General features: G+C 39.0%; 2 protein-coding genes across 9 annotated transcripts in view; both read left to right on the top strand.

Moving 5' to 3' along the window:
* The window catches only part of si:ch211-225b11.4 (thyroid adenoma-associated protein homolog), a 57,772-nt gene extending 52,112 nt beyond the window's left edge, over positions 1-5,660 (top strand). For 3 of the 5 annotated variants that reach the window (XM_048244622.1, XM_048244621.1, XM_048244625.1), the window contains 3 exons: positions 2,151-2,426; positions 2,534-2,727; positions 4,864-5,660. In XM_048244622.1, coding sequence (XP_048100579.1) covers positions 2,151-2,426; positions 2,534-2,727; positions 4,864-5,132 — 739 coding nt within the window. In that variant the 3' untranslated portion in view covers positions 5,133-5,660. Of the gene's footprint in view, positions 1-2,150; positions 2,427-2,533; positions 2,728-4,863 lie in introns of those variants that run through there. The other 2 variants (XM_048244623.1, XR_007193655.1) reach the window with 2 other exon arrangements.
* Positions 5,661-14,808: 9,148 nt separating this feature from the next.
* The window catches only part of atp6v0a2b (ATPase H+ transporting V0 subunit a2b), a 30,403-nt gene continuing 25,101 nt past the window's right edge, over positions 14,809-20,110 (top strand). For all 4 annotated transcript variants that reach the window (XM_048243140.1, XM_048243141.1, XM_048243142.1 and 1 more), the window contains exons 1-3: positions 14,809-15,605; positions 16,221-16,299; positions 18,542-18,639. In XM_048243140.1, coding sequence (XP_048099097.1) covers positions 15,492-15,605; positions 16,221-16,299; positions 18,542-18,639 — 291 coding nt within the window. In that variant the 5' untranslated portion in view covers positions 14,809-15,491. The remainder of the gene's footprint in view (positions 15,606-16,220; positions 16,300-18,541; positions 18,640-20,110) is intronic.

The following is a 20,110-nucleotide window of genomic DNA, read 5'->3' as shown; positions in this document are numbered from 1 at the left end:
TGTTGTACAGTAGAAACCAATTATGTAAACATTTTGTGTCCATCTAAGCATTAAATGCATGTGACATTTTTAACAGATCAGAATGACATGCCTTACAGCTGTTTTGAGTTAAGGTTATATGTTTAGCCTATTGAATAACTTGATAATATAGAAGATAAACCATTTAGTAGAATGATACATCATCATATAAAAATTTGCAACAGTGTAACTCAAAAACAGTCTGTGGTAGCCTATAAGTGGCATCACACTCTGTATGCCATTCGTTGTCTGTAGCTGGTCATGCTGTGCATGTGTGGCATTCTGAAACGTCCTTAAATTCGGGACCATTATCTGTCGTTTCAATTTGGGACCTTGCAGTTGGAATTGTTGTTTGTTTAAAAGACAGTCCAAAGTAGCCTGGGATTGAAGCACATAGTTTTTATGTTGTTTTGAATAGCCATTGCTACCTGTGTTTGTTTGCGTGTTGCAAAATCCACAGAATTACAGTATTTTATACAAATTGCATACAGAGGCATTCTTTATTGTTGAGGTCAGACATGATATTCAGTGCTGCAAAAACATTGCTTTGCATGACGTAACCTGCACGATGAGGGAGTAGCCCATCATTTCCCAATCTTGGGGTCGGGACCCCATGTGGGGTCACCTGAAATTCAAATGGGGTCGCCTGAGATACTGGGTATCTTACAATTGACCAGTAGATTACATTAAAATATACATTCATTAGATGAAAAATATTAAAAACCCCATGTAATGAGATCATTCATTACAATCTGGCTACATAAAAATAAACTTAGACAGCCCACATTAGGTGCTTGATTGAGGTAATCATACTTGATCAACATCAACAAATATCAAAAAAAGTAGCAAAATAACCACACACACAAAGAAAGCCAAACTAATTAGCTTGCTAGGACATTTGGGGAGAATCAAAGTCCCACTCTCGACTGGGTGTTACAACAGAGATGTTTTGAATGATTGGGGTCGCCAACTAGCCTGACGTTGTCATACTCAAAACTCTAGTCAGAATATGGGTCTTATAATGCTGGGATGTGATTATGGGGTGTGTTTCAACCAATACAGGGGGTGAATCCTGTATGAAGAACACCCGAACCATCCTTCTTCTCCACAATTCCCTTAACATTGTTTTCTGATAATTTTTTCAAAACTATTGCACTATCAATATCTTCTACAACAGACAAAATGGCGAAATCTAATGTCTACCTTACAGCAACAGCGTTTCTGTAAGGGAGATCCGGGATGAATGAAATACTTTGTAATTAAACGTAATTTACAAAGACATTGTACCATACTGAAAGCTAATATTATGTCACTAGCAACCTACATCTGTCCTCTGTTAAACACAGTTGCATTTTCAGCTCAGTTTTTCTGGTCCGAACTGCTCTGGTTCGGGCATAGTGGCCAGGCTCCGATCATAGTCAGCTCCGATGTCCGTCTCGAATTTCAAGTGGCAGTTGTTTATTATTATTTGATTGTTTGACATTTGTCTAGGGGCTATCAGAGAATTATCGGTACAGTACATCATAATGGATTTGGCAAATCATGTGGGTTACACATGCACTGTAATAAAAATAATAAGAAGAAGCCACCGGATTACAATACAGCGTGTTGCTTTGCATGCACTGTAACTACAGTGGTAATTCCAACGATGGAAATGGAAAGATTGGTTGCTAGGGTGCCTAGGATCAATATTTCTAGTTCATTAACGAGACACATTGAGAAAGACAGCTTTACAAGTTCTGTACCGTGGGCAAGAGCAGGGTCAATTGGTTTGCTGGTCAAAACGTTAGCATTAGAAGAATTGCACTGCAAAAACTACTCATCTAACCAGGTGTTATTAATCTTCTATTAAAATGAAAAAATATAGTTGCTATTCTTTTTAGTATAAAGAGCCTTTAACCAGCATTTTCTTGTAAAATCATTTGACTTAATTTAATAAGAGTTCATTTATAGAGAGCTTATTTTAAGACATCTCATCATGAAAACAAGTAAATTTAGGACATTTTTATTTCATGTTTTGTTGAGGGTGGGAGATGGGTGTGGATGCATAACATGTATTCTTGCATAAATATGATCAATTCATAAATCAGCAAATGACCATACTACACACTTTTCTTCTTCTTCTTCTTTAGGGTGGTCAGTATTGGCTTATGTCTACTGCAGGATCAGAGTGAACAGGTGAGGGTGAAAGCTGCTGTCTTTGTGTCAAAGGTGCAAAATCCCACTCCAGGTGGAATAGAACAACAGCAGAAGAGTTCATTTCTAGCACATGTCAATCAATCCATACTCATGCTCCTGGATCTGCTTTTAGAAGATTTCTGGGATCACTGTGACCTTTTAGGGGTTTTGTTATACCATTTACCAGAGTCAGACTTCAGCAGACTTCTTAAAGATACTAAGGAAACAAAGTGAGTGAACGATTTGTGTGTTTCTGAGCTTAATATGACACATTACATTTTATTTTTGTGTTTAAGCATACAGTATATGATACATGTTTATATCTCTGATTCACCAGTCTGTATGAACGAGATGAGGCTAATATGTATGCGGAGCCTTTGGCCATCAGTGAGTGTGTTCTGCCATATTTGCTCCAACTGGCTAAGAAGTACCCAGAATCTTCAGGGCTGGCACAGATACTTGATAACTGGGTTCATGATAATCTGGCTCAAATGCTGGAGAACCTTACAATCTGTAAAAAGATTATATCAGGTAAGAAGAAATGACAGGCCTTGACCACATTACGCAATGCATTATGCCGAATGTCTTTTTAAGTATTGCAAATTCTGTGTCTGCCTTTCACTGCCAACTATGGTGTAACTGCCTTATTAAGACTGTTTATCAACCTTATGAACTGGACTGCTTGCAGAAATGGAAAATTATAACCGAATTATTGGTTGTTTGGATATTTTGAATTATTCGTATACACACCCCTAACCCTAAGATGATCATACTGTATTTCCTCTTCAATGCTTGAAAGATTGTGTCCAGCATTCCTCCCGCATCTTTTCTTCACAAGGCTTCTTCTTAGCAAATACTTCAGTTCAGGTTTTTATGCTTATAAAATGTTTGTAATCTTTCACCATAAATCTCCTTCTTTTTGCCACATTAGTTTTTTTCTTTCACTGGCCCGTTTCAGAGATAGTCTTTTCTTTAAAAACTTGGCCAACATTCCAGAGCCACTTGGGCTGAGGACCTGTGAGGTATCTGTTTCTCATATTAAACATTCTGATACTTCAGTCAACCTTCAGTCACATAATGATTCAAATTATGGGAAAGAAATTACAGGAATATATTCTTGAAACTACAGTAAGATGTTTCGTTTAGGTGTTTAGGTCTGTTAACAAACCATTAGCAAGCTATTACTAAATGGTTGATTAACTATTTACTATTCATTTGATAATGTTAGTAGATTACTTAAGCAGTTTATAAAGTAACTTATACCATTCATATTGTAAATGCTTACATGTCTCATATTTAAAAGGACACTGAACATACTACTACATTTTACATATACTATTACATATTACATACTATTACAACATATTGGATCTGTTCAAAATGGAAGGCAGTGCCTTGCTGCCTTGATAGAGAGGTGTCTAATAAGATATGATTTTGGAGTGACATCTTTTTAAGAACGATGGTTTTGAATGATCTTTTAAGATAACTTTAGCACAATTATAATAATAATAATAATGATGATGATAATAATAGTAATAGTAAGCTTATTTGTATAGCACCTTTCCTACACAGAATGCAGCTCAAAGTGCTTTACATTTGGAGCATTTAGCACAATAATAGAGAGAAAAGAAAAAAAAGTTGTAATAATACAAACAAACAAAGTAATAAATTAAACATACATTTAGAATTAAGTACAAATGAGATTTCAAAAGAGATAGACAATACAACAACAACACATACAATACAATTCATGCAGAAAATAGGAAGACCCTGTAAATAGCAGCAGTAGAATGTAAAATAATGTGAAGAAATAGGTTACAAGATAAAGGTGAGTTAATTAAAAGCTCTCATATACAGGTATGTTTTCATGTCTTTTTTGAAAGATGTTTTACAGAATTTGCCTGTTGGATGTACAGAGGCAGGGTGTTTCATAGCTGCTGTGCATAATGGACAAAAGCAGTGCTTTGGAAGATCTAAGATTCTTTAAGTGGTTGATAAGATATTAAAAGCTCAGAAATATATGAAGGGGCTATGCTATTTAGAGCTTTTTAAGTCATTAACAGGGAACAGGGAGCCAGTGCAGTTCAGCTAACACAGGGCTGATGTGCTCCCTCTTCTTGGTCTTAGTTAAAAGTTTAGCAGCAGAGTTCTGTATAAATTCCAATGGTGTGACGCTAGCAGAAGTAATAATGTTAAATCAGTTTAATCAGCTTACGGAAGCTAGCAGGCTAACAGTAGAAAGTTGTCTGACAATACATCAGACCAGACACTATCAATGGTTTCAACAACGGTATAATCAGATAGTACAGTGTTTATTTCTTGCTAGATTTTGACAAATCTGTGCAAAACAAATGACATTTCAATACAATCAGCAGTTGTTTCAATGAGTTGCCGCACAGATTTGTGGGTAATAGTCAGCTTCAAGGATTCAGTATATGCTGTCTTCAAAATTGACCTACACCTGGACAGTTTGAAGGTATCTTAGAAGGCAGGAGAAGACAGTTAGGTCATTTGTTGCCTCACTCCCCTGTTAGATATCTTAAAAGGCAGCGTTTTTTACAATTTCGAACAGAGCCATTTTTACACAGATGTTATTTGTACATGAATGTTCATAGGAAGATGCATTCTGCTCTAAACTTACACCCCCTTTCTTTTCTTTCTACACAGGCCAGCAAAGTCTGGAGTGTTCTTGGTTGAGCGTTCTCTCAGAGCCTCTTTTCCACAGCCATCTGTGCGGACTTTTCACAAGAGCAATCTTTTTGAATCAACTTCTGATGCTCTCTGCTGAGTTGCATCTCCTCTATAATAGCACCATTCTATCAAGAGATTTACTGGATGTCTACAGACAGCTTTGTATGAATGGTGTTTTCTTGCCACAAGTCTTTCCTGATGCTATAATGAGCTTTTTGGAGAAATCAAATATTCAAGTGCTCTAGGATGGTTTATATTACCAGTTGACTGAAGCTGATATCTTGAATTTAGCAGTCCATGGATCATCTGCCATCGCTAACAGAGTACATACTGGGACAAACAGTGGCTGCAGCATATTTTATTGGATTGAGGTCCTAATATTAGTGTAAATGTATTGAGAACATGGGGGCTAATTCCAATGCTGGACTAAGTGCCAAGTCTATAGCCTGACTAAAGCGTGCTTAATGACGATGTAAAATCTATTTGCAAATGTAATACCATGAGAAAGAAGCACAAATATCAGTACAGTAGGTCAGATGAAATGGTCTCATGCCACTTGATGCCGTTAGTTTGTGCACATTGAACTTTGCTCGTAGACTGACTTTGCACTTTGACCAACATTTCAATTTGGGCCCATAATGTTTTTTCTTATCATATGGTTATTGCAGATGAAGAGAAACCAGTAAACAGGGGAGTAAAGTGAACTTCTTTGTGCCTTTGTAAACATTTTGTTTTAGGAAACATATATACATTAAAGAAAATGAAATGATTAAGACAGTCCCAATGCTTTTGAAAATCATACCCACTATCAAGTGTACCACATCTGTTAAGAATATCTTCTGTTGTAATTATTTGTCAGAGTAGATTTTTTTGTGATTCTAAAATGGATAGTTCCGGTCCTTGAATATGATTGGCTGAATTGTGTACGATGCCGTTGTAAAATCCAGCACAAACATACACACACACACACACGTAAACAAACACACATAGGCCTACACACACACAGTAGACATGCACACACAGGCACGCACACGCACGCACACACACGACACCCCCACACACACATAAAAACACACACATGCAGGCACACGCACACACATAAACACACACCCCCCCGGGCATTACCACCACACACACACACTCATAAGCTAACACACACACACACACCCCATTACCCCCACACACACTCACAAGCAAACATACACAGAGAAGCACACATATTAGTCTAGTCGTAATCCCCATAGGCCCAATAGTAAACCCAGAAATGTACAAGACAGTACAGGTGAATAGGGTAAAAAAAAAATTGAATGAAACTTTCTCTGTTGGTTACTTATGTTAAGATGAGAAAAAAATGTGTTGCATGTTTTTTATATTTTAATGTTTACATATGCAAATGAGGCCCTATCTCATTAAAAATGCTTGAATTTGCATACACAAAATCAGATTGTGTGATAAAGCCAGGCTCAAAATTATTTTTCCAAGGTAAACATGTATACTTGGGGGGGCTGAGTTGGTGAAAGCCTTTAAGGAACCTGGTAAGGAGCCAGTGTCGACCCATTAAGGCGAAGACAAACCAAGACAACTGCCGATCGTAAATGAAACTCAGACTTGTCAAATTCGGGACATTGGTTAAATGTTGAATATTTAGATAATGCAGCACAAGTCTAAATAAATACGGTTGTTGGTGATTACTTGTGGCATTGAGTTAAAACTAAACACTTTGCCCTTTTTGTTTAAAATACCAATATGGGATATCGCCATTCAGTCCCAAAACACCAGGATATGAGTTTTGGTCCATATCGCCCAGCCCTTACTGTCTCCTTTCACGTTTATACATATCAGGGTATTCAGGGGAATACACATGATGCCAATGATGACCTCTTAGCAGGGTCTCACGTCTGTCGCCACTCTGATGGTGGAACTGCTGTACCTGCTGACCAGTTTGGTGAGCAGACCTACATTAAACAAGGGAAAGGGCAAGGTGGATTGAAAGGGATCTCAACCATTGAAGTTGCAGTGTGGATCAATTCCCATCCCATTTGTTCCCACCTTTCCCAGACAGTGGAAGAAATGTACATCAATCAGGACATTCCAGACAATCCAGAGGAGGAGGAAAATTAAATGTTCATGTGAATGAAAATGTGAAGCAGAGTAGATGGAAACATAAGGAGGAAGGAGAGAGAAGACGAGAAATTGATTGAAGAGATCGCAATAAAATCATGGAGGAGTTCAGCAACATTCTCATCCCTTAAAAGAGAACCAGCAAATTCTGTACATCATGAATGGACAAGACTCTGTGAACGTGCAGAATGCTCTTCAGATTGATGAACAGCAGAGCAAAGATTTTGCAGATTCTCTTCCAGAAGGCTTCCATAGCCCCATTGGTAAGAGAATCACAACCATGAAGGTGATGAAGAAAGCTCTGACTGTGAAAGGCAAGCCCATCTACGACCTGGAGGCCCTCTTTGCTCGACTCTTAGTCGTGGGGCAGCAGCGTGGTATAGAGTTGAAAGATGTTTTTGATCATGAGCTCAGTCCAGTTCCACCATCACTCATTGATGAATTTGGTTGCCTGAGGAAGGGAGACAAGTCTGTCCTTGTCAAAAAAATTAGGAGTACCTGATGAAAATGCTTCACTTCCCAATGTTGTTCTAGTTGATGAAAGTCAGTTGATGGATCACATTGTCTGGCCGGTGGTATGATTAAGGACATTGCCTCAAGCATCAATACCGCCTCTCCAATGCCTATACTGCAGCTGGAGTTAATGAGATCCTCATCATCTTTGACCGGTACAATGATGAACCCAGTGCTAAGGATCATGAGAGGAGAAGGCGAGGAGGAATTGGTGTAACTGATTATAAGCTTACAGTCAACTCACCCCTTCCTTGTCGAGAAGCTGTGATGAAGAGCACATCAACTAAGACCCAGCTATCACGCCTTCTGTGCACATTTGATCTCACCATTAATAACATCTTATTGGTGAACCACACAGACTGCATTGTGAAGCATGAGGGCCAATACACCATCAAATAGAAGAACACTGTACTGTAAATGCTAGTTTAAACACTTCACTTTTCAGGTAGCCGATAGGCTAATCATTAGCTATTTTTTATCATTAGCCTTTCAGGCATTAGAATGTCATTATAATGCTGCTAGCATTAGCCTACATGCTGCAACAGGTATGAAATATAATGTTTTAGTGATCTTGTTGTTTCTATGAACATGAATTGTTGTTTATAGGAAACATCAACTTAGTCGAGGCATAAAAAGCCCTGTATATCCTCATTAAGTACTTAAACTTTTGAACTAGCTAGCTAGCTGATAGCACATGCAAGCTGGATGCTACCACCGGCTAGCAGCTAGACACTGCAGTAAAATGGTTAGCAAACCGTCCATGCCCCCGTAAATATTTCACTGTTTCAAGGACGAAATCAAGAGTGTCCAAAGGGGTGAAAACCACTTTAAATCGGGTCACATTATTGACTGTTGTGTGTCCGAGGGTTAGCTTGTGGGTTTTGTAAGGGCCAGCATGAGGGACAAGACCTACAAAGTTGTGTGGTGAGTTTTGCAGGGAGGTTGGTAATGCTAGTTAACATTAGCTAGGCTACTGTAGCCTTCATACGATGAGTAGTTCCTTCGCTTGGAAATGAAAATATGTTAGTATTTTTTTGGACTTTCTCTTCGTTTTTTCACTCGAAATGATATGTTGTATGCTTATGAGTTACTCCGTAGCTGATTAGCCTAAGACATGCTCTAAAACTCTTTAGATACGGATTTTTCCAAAACGTCAATGGGAGAAATGAATGGGAAATTTACTTCCGGACACTAAGCTCTCTTGGAGGAGGGGTGGGACTGTGATGCTCTATAGTGCAGATGGATAAGTGGAATGGCACCAGGGGGTCAAGAGCGTGCAGATTAGCTTCGGCATGTTAGCATACGCCATTTTCAAGTATGGCGCCGCATGGAGCATTTGGAACCAGGTCCATGCACGAAAAATCCGTGTTAGGCACGAGCTCTCATCTTGGCATTACATGTTGGTGGGCGGGTACCTATCCGGCGGCTACAGCCAAACATTATTCAGTGCGTATTTCTTGAGGAGCCTATGAGAAGACGTGTAGGGGAGACCGGGGACAGTTGCAACCATAGACATAATATACATAGACGCCGCATCGACCGCTACTCCTTACTAGCGCTGACGAGATTTGGAGCCGCCATCTTGGACCGGTCATCCACTCCACTCAGTGTAATCTGTTTGGCGGTGAGATGAGCTGTCAGCACTTAATTAATCATATCTCACTGAATACCGAACAGATTCTCACGCGGTTTTTTTTTGCTGCAAAGGTCATACATGTAGCTATGATACAGGACACATGATTTAGCGTATTTTAATATTCATAGTGGGTTTAACAGTAATAGAATATTCTGATATATGATATAAAGTGACCTGACTTCCGATATCAAAACTGGGAACATAATCCATGTTTGACAGCATAGACAAAACTAGTTTGATACAAGTTTAATGAGTTAAATATAGTTCACAGTTGACAGAAAAGTTCCATCAACAGCATTATTCACAGTCCACAGAAAGGTTCCATAAACATTTAAGTGAGATCAGTGCCATTCAGACATCTGAGGGGTATTCCAAGTAGGCCTATGTGGTTTAGTGACACACTTGGGTAAATTGACTCAGAATAAGTTGTAAACCTCCCAGTAGAAAAGCTGTATGATACAGGAAACATGGTTGTGTGTATTTTAATATTCATAGTGGGCTTAACAGTAATAGAATATTCTGATATATGATATATTATAAAGTGATGACATCCAATATAAAACTGGGAACATAACTAATCCACGTTTGACAGCATAGACAAAACTGGTTTGATACAAGTTTTAATGAGTTAAATTTACAGAAAAAAAATCCATTAACATTTTCAGTTCAGTGCCATCAAAAATAAAGTGATGAACAGACATTGGTGTGGCATAAAGGAAATGGAGTAACTGGGTTCAATATCAACAGCATTTGTTAGACAAGTTCCATAAATATTGTAAAGTGCAAGTTTGTAGGTTTGTTTCTGATCCTTAAAAACAGACATTGGTTTGGCATAGTAAGTGTAACAGTTCATCCATTCAAGACAAAAGGTGACTTGTCACTTGTACAGTGTCAATGGGTTCATGAACAGCATCTGTTATTTACAGTTCACAGAAAGGTTCCAGCCCCAATGAAGAGATTAAATAAAAGGAATTAAGAAACATTTTAGAAACTGCTAAGATCAACCCGTTCATTGCAATCAGTAAAGAATCAGGGAGTGTCTTCACAGGCTCAGTGAGACAGAGTTACCGTGATGCAGTTGGTTCTATGATTTCGACAACTGGTGCATGTCATTTTGTATGTTCCCACCTTGCTAAAATTGCTTGGGTACACTTTGGCTGAGAACAAAAGTGCTTCAGACAGCAGGTGGGCAAATAAGATGGCATAGTAAACTGGGTACTCCATAAAAGAGGACTGAGTCAACCAGACGATGGGAAAATGGGACACAGAGTGGCGAATGCAGGTGATGAAGGTGGAGCTCATAAATCAAACATTCAGTCACAGTGTAGCAGATGCCCTGCAGTACTGCAATGAAGAGCTGCACCTTCCTCAGTTCCAGGGGTGTGAGGAGACTGTTCAGTTCATTCAGTCTTCTTGAACAAGGCAGTTGTTCTGGAGAGATACAAAATAATAAATAAATGAATGAAAAGGAATTTGAGAGGCATCTTATTCTTGTTAGGGTAAATGACATGTGAATAACACAGTGTTGGGCAAGCTACTTCGAAATTTTAGTGAGCTAAACTATCAGTTACTCTGCCATGAATAAAACACTACACAAAACTACAACCCAGTCAAATGGATTAGTAGCCTAACACAAACACAGCAGTAGGCTAGTTCACTACATAGGAAGCTACTTTAAATTGTGCTAATTTCACATGACAAGAAAAGTGTAGCTTGTCTGGCTAAGCTACTTGATAAATAAAGAAGTTGAGCTATTGAAAAGTTACTTTATTCAGGAAATAGTGAGGCTACCACCAACACACTTATGCTACAAGTAGCAGCTAGCGATTGCCCAATAGGCTAGTCTGTGCCACTTGTGTAAAATTTGCCAGCCAAATCTAGTATGATTTATTTCTACAATACCCTTATTGTGTCAGTTGTAATCTAAGTCAGTGTTATGGAATATGACTTATCAAGTCTCAGTTCATAGCCGGGTGAACACCGAGTAAACATAGCCTAGTTAGATGGCTACGATTTTCATACAGTAATATCAAAGATTGCTCCTTCTCAGCTCTCTGGTAATATTCTATTCACAAAATACAACCAATAGTACGGTTATGTTAAATCTTACTTGTGAAAAGTAAATCCCCCGAGTATGGTCCGCCGATTTGAGAAGGAACATGCTGCACAGTGCTGTCATCTTGTGTCTTCTGCTGCAACGCAACGAGGAGTATGACCGGTCCAAGATGGCGGCCGCATTTCTTGTTTCCAGCAGCCAATGCGGCGTATATTATGTCTATGGTTGCAACAGGGGATGGTTGCAACATGTCACTTTTCTCCCATCAGAAACAAGGTAGAGTGATGACACTCACACTGCATGTGCTCAGTTGGATGCCCCCCCTAGCAGAGAAAAAGCAAGGAGATTCCTGAACTGCTCCAGGATTTATTGTAAAAAAACTGTTTTTTAGGTATGAAAGTATTTATTTTCTTGAGCTTTGTTTCTGTTAAACTGCTGTCACTGTTTTTGTGATTCAGCTCAAACTTATATGATTTAATTGAGTGATATGTTAACTTTAAGCTACTATGGTTAGCATGTGTCAAGGTCCCCTTGTTTAGCTAGCACATGAGGTTTTATCATGGCTGACAGGAAAGGGGACAGTTGCAAGCAACTGTCCCCATACAGTCCCGTACAATGCATAAATATGATAATATAAAATATATATTTTTAAAAACATGTTTTACATGACAATAGTCTAAATAAAAGTGAATTGCCTCCCAAATTGTTCCATTCTTCCTATGTCACTAAAGTCCTACTGTATTTTATATCAATTTCAATATTTGACATCTGCACATAAGGCCTACTCATCTAGACAAATCTATAATTGTCATCTAATCAAAGCTGGTGAATAAATAACACTGTAATATTATTATAACTTACATAACTTGTATTTACATACAAAAATAATAATTTTGCTGCATTGACATATATTGTAATATATTGTATTTTTAACATGTTGCAACCATCCCCAAACAATGTTGCAACTGTCCCCGGGCCGGGGTCAGTTGCAACATCTGACTCCTTACAGTCAAATGCAAATTGTGAAAAATGTAGATTCTGTAATTATCTTTAAATGGTTTAGACTATTAACAGACATATGTAAGTGTATTGTATCAAAAAATTGGTTTGTGTAATCCAAACCGTCTCTGAGTAACAGAGCCAAATGCAAAAAGTGTTGCAACTGCCCCCGGTCTCCCCTATATTATGGTTATTTATGCATCATATGACAAATAAAGAAAGTGTATTGATCTTGTTTCGTTGTTGTTTGTCCCGAACAAAAATAGCCTAAACATGATTAAATACAATAAATTACACAACAGCGGCATTAAGCCGTTGTCTCGTTGAACCATGGTCACACGTTGCTGTCAACCCATAGCCGCCCCCTTTTGAGCTTGCCAGAGGCTGAATCAGTAGGCTACTACATTGAAACACAATTATTGCCGCGAGTCATTCCAGGCTACAAATTTAATAAAAGTAAACCATGCATAATTAAAAAAAATAGCTCAATTTAGGCTACTTCGCTACGCAATAAGGTTTCCATTAGAGCACAGCGCACGTTTAATGAATGTGACAGGGACTGCCTTGTCTCACAATAAGCAGCTGGAAATTCCAACACTTTTTCAACTACACGAAACTTTACACTGATCATCAAATACCCCGTAGATTTAAGTGTCCATCAGTCTCAACATTTAACTATATATTAAAAGTCCAAAAGTAAATTAAATCCCATACCAAAACCGAAAATCGTCTGCTTTTGATAGCCTAGTATGCCGCTCCAAACAAAAGTTCTGCCTCGAATAAGCCTACCCCAAATAAATACCTGTGCTTTGCGAAGCCTAAGTAAATAGCAGACCCCGGACATAATGTAGGATTTACGGAAAGAATGCACACATACGATGTTGGACGCCTGGCGATGCTGGCCGTCTACTGTGCCTCTGACTCCGCTGCCTCATTTGGATGGTAGCCTAACTCGACAGGTGAGCGCGAAGATTGGATATCGTATATGCAGACTACATTCTCTTTAACGTTACTTTACCATCTGCGGTGTACAACCCAAAGTATTTCCAGACACCACATTTTAGATGAGTTGGGGACGTAATTGTCCGCTCATGCTGGCAAACAATAAAATAAAAAACAAACTAATCATAGACTGTAAAAATGCGTTACACATGGCACTAAAAACCGAATAGTTTATTTATAGTTCGACAACGGATATTTCACGTCATGTTCGAAAATATTTGACAAGACGTCAGGCAGACCGCTCTTAGTTAGAGCCGCTGTTATCCAATGAAATTAAGTGGCGCTTCAGGGCGACTCCACGCGCGTTCCCGAGCAACTTTTTCTTCTTCTTGTTACGTGGCAAGCAAAGTATGTGCATTATCGCCACCCTCTTACTGGAGGACAACTCTCTTTTTATAGAATATCCAATAAAAATCGACGTTGGTCCATGCGTCATTTCCAGCTTTAGAATTTGGCGCATGGTCAGAGCCGACTGGCGCTGGATCCGAACCCCAGTATTCAAGATGGCGTTGACTATGAATTGGCCGGATTTACTAGCCTAGCCTCCACCATTCATTTGTATGGAGGGCGGGACTTAGTCACTCTCTCCAGTTATATAATACCTCCATGAATGGCACCATATAAATGCCACTGTCAGAGAATTGGGTGACAGATGTCAAGGTCTCCTGGGGATGCATGCGCTGTCGGGATGTGACACTGCCTCCTATCCCTGTGGGAAGGGCAAGACATCTGCGCTGAAAGTACTCCTAGGAAATACCATTCCTGGTCTCAATACAGTGCTTGGGGAACCTGATGCCACTCATAGTGAGCTAAAAGATACTGGGACCGAGTTCTTTGTCGCACTGTATGGGCAGAAGAAGGCCAAGTCGATGAACACTCGCTACCAGATCTAGTCGCAGCAAAAAGCCTCCTAAACTTAAAAAGCTTCCTCCAACTGATACCAACCTGATGCTCCACATACTGCGTGCTCATCTTCAGGTCATGTTGTGGAAGGCTGCAGGAGAGAGCCTCGTGCAGATGTCAGAAACCAGATTTGGTGTATATGCAAATTTGAGCATTTTTAATGAGAGGGCCTCATTTGCATATTTAAACATTAAAATATAAAAACATACAATACATTTTAACATCTTAACATAAGTAACCAACTGAGAAAGTTTCATGGTTATATCTATTTATTTATTTTTTACCCTATTCACCTGTACTGTCTCGCCTTAATTGCCTATTATGCTAATTATGCTCAAAGTGCAACTTTAGGCAACCAAGTTAAATTCCATCCATTAGGCCTATAGATGACATTTCTGCAATAAAACTTTAGGGTACTCAACATTTCTGGGTTCAGGAAATTACGATTAGACTAGGCTACACACTGATTTGCATGCACAAAAGTTGCAAGAGTAGGGGATGGAGTAGAGCTGGAGACAAATTGACAAGCGTGATTTATTTTTGCGGAGAGAATGTGCAGGACTGAGCGGCGGCCATATTTTGTACCGCTTTCGGTACATCTAGTTGGAAAATGCAACGAATAAGTTCCGACTTTTATTTTGAAGGAATGCCGAAATGCGACGATATTGTAACTTTCGTTATTGTCGCCGGCTCCACGCAGCTGCTGTTAACGACAGGAAGTATCCCTGTTTGGTTTGCCTCTGTAACTTAATTTGCCGTTGTTTTTGAAAGGTTTGGGTTATATATTGATATCGAACGTGAACCTTTCGTATTGTTGAGCGTGTTGTTAGCTGTTTGGCCATACATACTCGTGTCTCTGGTTATGTTTACACGTCAGCACACAACTCATACGTAACCTTTATTTTACTGTCTATGCGTAACAACTCAAAGTGGACTGAAGTTGAACGTGGAAGGAAACGTCTAATGTGGGTACCAAACAGGAGCTGCTAAAAGTATATATAAAACAATGCCATCTTGTCATAGTTACTGTTTTATTGGTTGATGACCTAGGGTAGTCAGTCTTGTACTGTCTATGGTCCGACACCATCTACATTTCTGTCACAGTCGTAGTAGTCACCAGCTAGCGTGGGAAGACAGAATTGTTTAGTAGTGCATCAGGTAGAACTAGAGGCAATACGTGTCAAGTGATTTGAGTAACATTAGAAATTAGCCGGTCGTTTAGCTATTCCAGCTTTGTTTTCACTCACTCCTTAAGAACAGTAGTGTAAATGTGCTGGCGAATAAAACTCGGATAACGAGCGCACAAGGCTACATCGCAACAACTGCCACAGCCTTTTTGACATACAGTCAAAATAACATAAGGAAGGACTCAACATGGGCCTGTTTCGGAGCGAGGAGATGTGCTTGGCCCAGCTGTTTTTGCAGTCGGGATCGGCATATGACTGCATCAGTGAACTAGGAGAACTGGGACTTGCGGAATTCAGAGATGTGAGTGCATAACCGTATTTATCCAAGTACTGTAAAATAATTTTAGCTGGACGTGATGTTTTTGCTGGTTAAAATCAGCTTAACTATAGTTTTAGATGTACTCAACTGCTTAAGCCTAGTTTGTCTACAGTCTATACAAAGTGTAGGCTTGCCTATACTTTTGTCAGTTATTCGTTAGTTGCTTATTCCTTCAAGCACCCACAATTCCATTTTAATGTGTAGTTGTTGCAAATTTTATATTTTACCAGAAACTTTTTTTTTCTTACTGGAAGAAATCTTGGAAAAAATATTTGTATTCTTGAATCTGAACATTGAGTCATATGGAGGCAATCTTAAACTATGAGAAACACTTATTGTGCTATCTCAGGATGTTTTTTGTTTTCGTGCATTTTACATGCATTTTTGAAAATAACTTGCCCTGTAAGTAGGGCTGTCAGTAATTTTAGTGACGTAAAGTAGCTATGCAAAAAACTTTAAAGTCAAATAATTTAATGAGAGGACTTACCCATGATCTATTCCAGCTTCACCTTGGTCAAATAATGTCACAGCCATTGAGTAAAAACTTTAAAAGTTTCATGTCCCACCTGACTAAATACAGGTTTACTCTCTTTCCAGCTTAATCCAAGTGTCAACACCTTTCAGCGTAAATTTGTAACTGAAATTAAAAGATGTGAAGACATGGAGCGGATTTTAGGTAAGGGGGAGAAAGGTAACAATTTTGTCTACTGCTTCATCTCTATCAGGGCCATTTGATCCCCATGGGCTTTGTAGGTCTCATTAGATGTTTTTCCTAGAGTTTTTTTTTTATATATATGAAGAGATGTTGGATGAGGCAGAGGCAAGCATGGTTTGTTCCACCAAGTCCATATTTCCATTTACCTGGTTTTCACATAATAGCAAAACGTTTGGTTCAGTTGAAAAAGACGCCAACCTGTGTAGTAGTACTAGCATGTTAGCAATAATGACCACTGCTAGCACAGCACTATCATATAGGTTTTGTAAACATTGTTTACAGTGGGTGCGCTGATTGGCAGCACAGCCATGTGCAAAGTCGTGACAACAGATACCTTCCACTCCGGCTGGGGCGCTCTGTTGGAGGGCAGAGGATTAAGGGGCACTTCACTTGCGGAGAGTTCATATCAGTTACTTAGAACTCCTGGAAGTTTTTCTTGCCCTGAGACATTTTTGTGCACTTCTCTAGGGCCATCATGTGCTAGTGAGGACAGACAACGCTACAGTGATAGCCTACATGAATCGCCAGGGCGGGCTGCGCTCTGTCAGTTGCTGTGGAGCAGTGTTCACCTGCTCTCCCTACGAGCAACACACGTACCGGGCCTACTGAACTCCGGGACAGACCTGCTGTCCAGGGGTCACCCGCACCTACAATTTGGAACTCTAGCTTTTCCCCACCGCAGTCTTTTAATGCTATCTAATCATAACGTTAGCGTGCGCAGTCTGCACCATACTGGCTTAAGCCCAGTTCACACCAAATATTTGCAACGAGAGGAGCTGCAACATTCTATAAACCAGCAACTTGATGCAACATTCTAAAACCTTGCAACTGTGACTAGACATGGCGAATGCTTTGCAACGGCTTGCAACGATGTGCAACATCTAATTCACACCGCTGCAACAAATGCAAAATCTTTGGTGTGAATTGGGCTTTAAACAGACAATCTGACAGGTTTTAGAAGATTAAGTACAACCCAAAACTAAAAACAGACCAGGCCTCTATTTCAGACCGGTCTTTAGCCCAAACCTGTAGCCACACCAGGCGTTTAAAAGAGACAGGTGTCTATTTGGGACTCTGCTATTATTTGAAGCAGGTAGAGGGTGATGTGCAGGTGTGGCAAGTTGCGTTGATTGCTAGAAGAGATATCCGCACACTGTGTCTAAAGCTCCCAGTTTAATGGTGGATGATGATACACAACGTTTCGACCACTCAGGTCTTCGTCAGGTGTAAAAAACTTTGTATTGCTAGAAAACACGCATTGTCAACTGTTCTCTTCCCCTACGAAGGGATTTACTCTCCGAGGCGAGGAGGGAAATACTTCATCCTCAGCCGGACATACGAGCTCTTTGGGCCTGGCCTGTGAGAGGCTAAATTAAAGTTCAGCAGGCCTGCCTCAAAATGTAATCACTACTAATCAGTGTACCAGTGTGCCAGAGCGCCATCTACCAGGTCTCTGTATAACCTGAAATGGAGGGTGTTTGAATGTTAACCAATTGGTGTGAGGAATATCAGGAGTTACCTTACCAGTGCTCTGTTCCTGTGGTGCTCTTCTTTTTACAAGAGCTCTTGGGTCAGGCTAAAGCTTTCTCTACAGTCAAGGTTTTTTTAGTTGCTATCTCGGCGTGTCACATTAAGCATTGGGATGGTGATGATGGGAATATTTGTAAATGTTTGTATAGTGCTGTACAGTTTGTATGGTGCTTGTTAAAATTGCATATTGCAACTGTTATTTTGATAAATAATTGTTATACATAATAATTGTTATAAATGTAGTACAGAGTGTTTAGTCTATTGCACAATCACCCCCGTCCACGTCTCGCTTATCTCCCTCCGAGATCCAGGGTTACAGAAACGTAACCAATAGTTCTGCGTGAGTAGTCTACAGTATGCCTCAGACAATTCAAGCTGTCAGAAAGAGGTGCCAGAGGTGCAACAAAGTACTAATTAGGAACTTTTTGGGTTTGTGATTCCATATTTTTTCTTTTACATGATCTGAAAAGTAAATATCCTTTAATCACTACAATGTTAATTACTACAGTGTTAATGAGCTATGTTTCACAAAGCCAGAATGTTAATCTGTTAATAAAAGAGCTGAATGAACAATCTCCAAGAGTGGTGATTCCATAGTTTTTGCCAGGGGTTGTAGTAGGGAGGGAAATGTTTTTACAGATTTTCTTATTATTGTTTTTTACCCTAATTGCAGGATATTTACTAAAGGAGATCAAGAAGTCAGATATTCCACTACCTGAGGGGCAGGTGAATCCAATTGCTCCCCTACCTAAACAAGCTTTGGCTGTTATGGTGAGTTCAAGTCATTCACTTTCAGATACGGTTGTTGCTGCACCGTCTCAGATTTTGTTCAAACCTTGTCTATATCATCAATGGGTGCTAAAACCAAGGCCTGTGAAATATTTTTGTGCAAATCTTCGCACAAAGGATTATATTTCTAGAGAAAATACTGATTGATGGCAGGTGTGTCCCAATAAAAGAGTTTTGAGACTTAAAAGTTAATCTGAAACTAGGGAGTTCTATAAAGTCAATGAGACTGTGGTACAAAGTTTTAATGGCTGAATCTTAACATGTTTGTCTTCCATTTTACAAGGTTTTGTCAGGCTAGGAATAGTACTTTTTAAGATTTGATATATGTCCAAAGATGGCCTCCAAGATAAGGCCTTTTAGAAAGTGTAAGGGAAAAAATACTATAAAAACAATAAAAAATATTTTACAGGTTTTAGTTTTGGAACCTAGACATTGTGTAGACAAATGGAGTCGGTGCTGCAGCCATTTTCCTGGATTTTGTCTGATTTCACACAGAATGACTCTTATTTCAGCTCATCTTAATGAGGTGTTTGTTTGTCAGCTTATTACATATTAAAATGGTCTTGAATTTATATATTAATTTATATATTTGAATTTCTTTGAAATCTTGGTGGTGATCTGAGTACTTTCAACCATCTCATTTTACAGTCGGATTGCACAATTGATTGTACAAAGTTTTCATCAGTATAGAGATCCTTCAAAGTAACTATAGGGTAATTCCACATCAACACAACAATGTTGGTTTTCAATACCATGGTTTGGAGATTTTTGCTCAAATATTGTCTGCCATGTCTCTTCACTATTAAACAAAAACATCAGCCAAATATCTTCTTTTTTTTACTTGATATGTCTAGGGAGGGAAAGTGAAAAACAGCACCCCTAGTGGTTTTGTTCCTATTGAAGAGCAGTTTTAAAAATATATATTATGAAGCCAAATCAGCAAAATTGATATAGTGTATACAGAAATAATCTACTAACTATGAAAATTTCAGACAATATTTTGCCGCCTTTTATAAAATTGCGTGAGTAGAGGCACAGCACAAATTACCTGTACATAAAGGTCATCACCACTCAGTTGATATCGTTCTCTGCCATTAGAAAAACTGTTCAGCCAGTCAAGCAAATTGGCATTTTGATCAGTTCGATGAAGCACCCAATCTGGTGACAAGAAACTGTAGTTTTTTACCATGTTACAAAAAACTTGAAACAAACCATACTGGCGCTAAAAAAAAGAATGCAATAGACATTACCCCAATGCATATCACCTGGAAGCCATTCCACTAACTTCCCGATGTGGACTGAGATATTATTTTCTTATAAATATAATATATAATAATAATCTTATAAACATTTTAAATAATCTTATAATAATCTTATAAAAAGATCTTTATGGAGCAAGTGTTTGGAACCAAAATCAGTAGTGGGCGATAAAATTGCTCTCCCTCTCTATTCA

Source organism: Alosa alosa, chromosome 5, assembly GCF_017589495.1.
Source record: "Alosa alosa isolate M-15738 ecotype Scorff River chromosome 5, AALO_Geno_1.1, whole genome shotgun sequence".
NCBI lineage: Eukaryota > Metazoa > Chordata > Actinopteri > Clupeiformes > Clupeidae > Alosa > Alosa alosa.
Note: the sequence above shows the minus strand (reverse complement) of the source record. Positions and strands in the feature narration are given on the sequence as shown.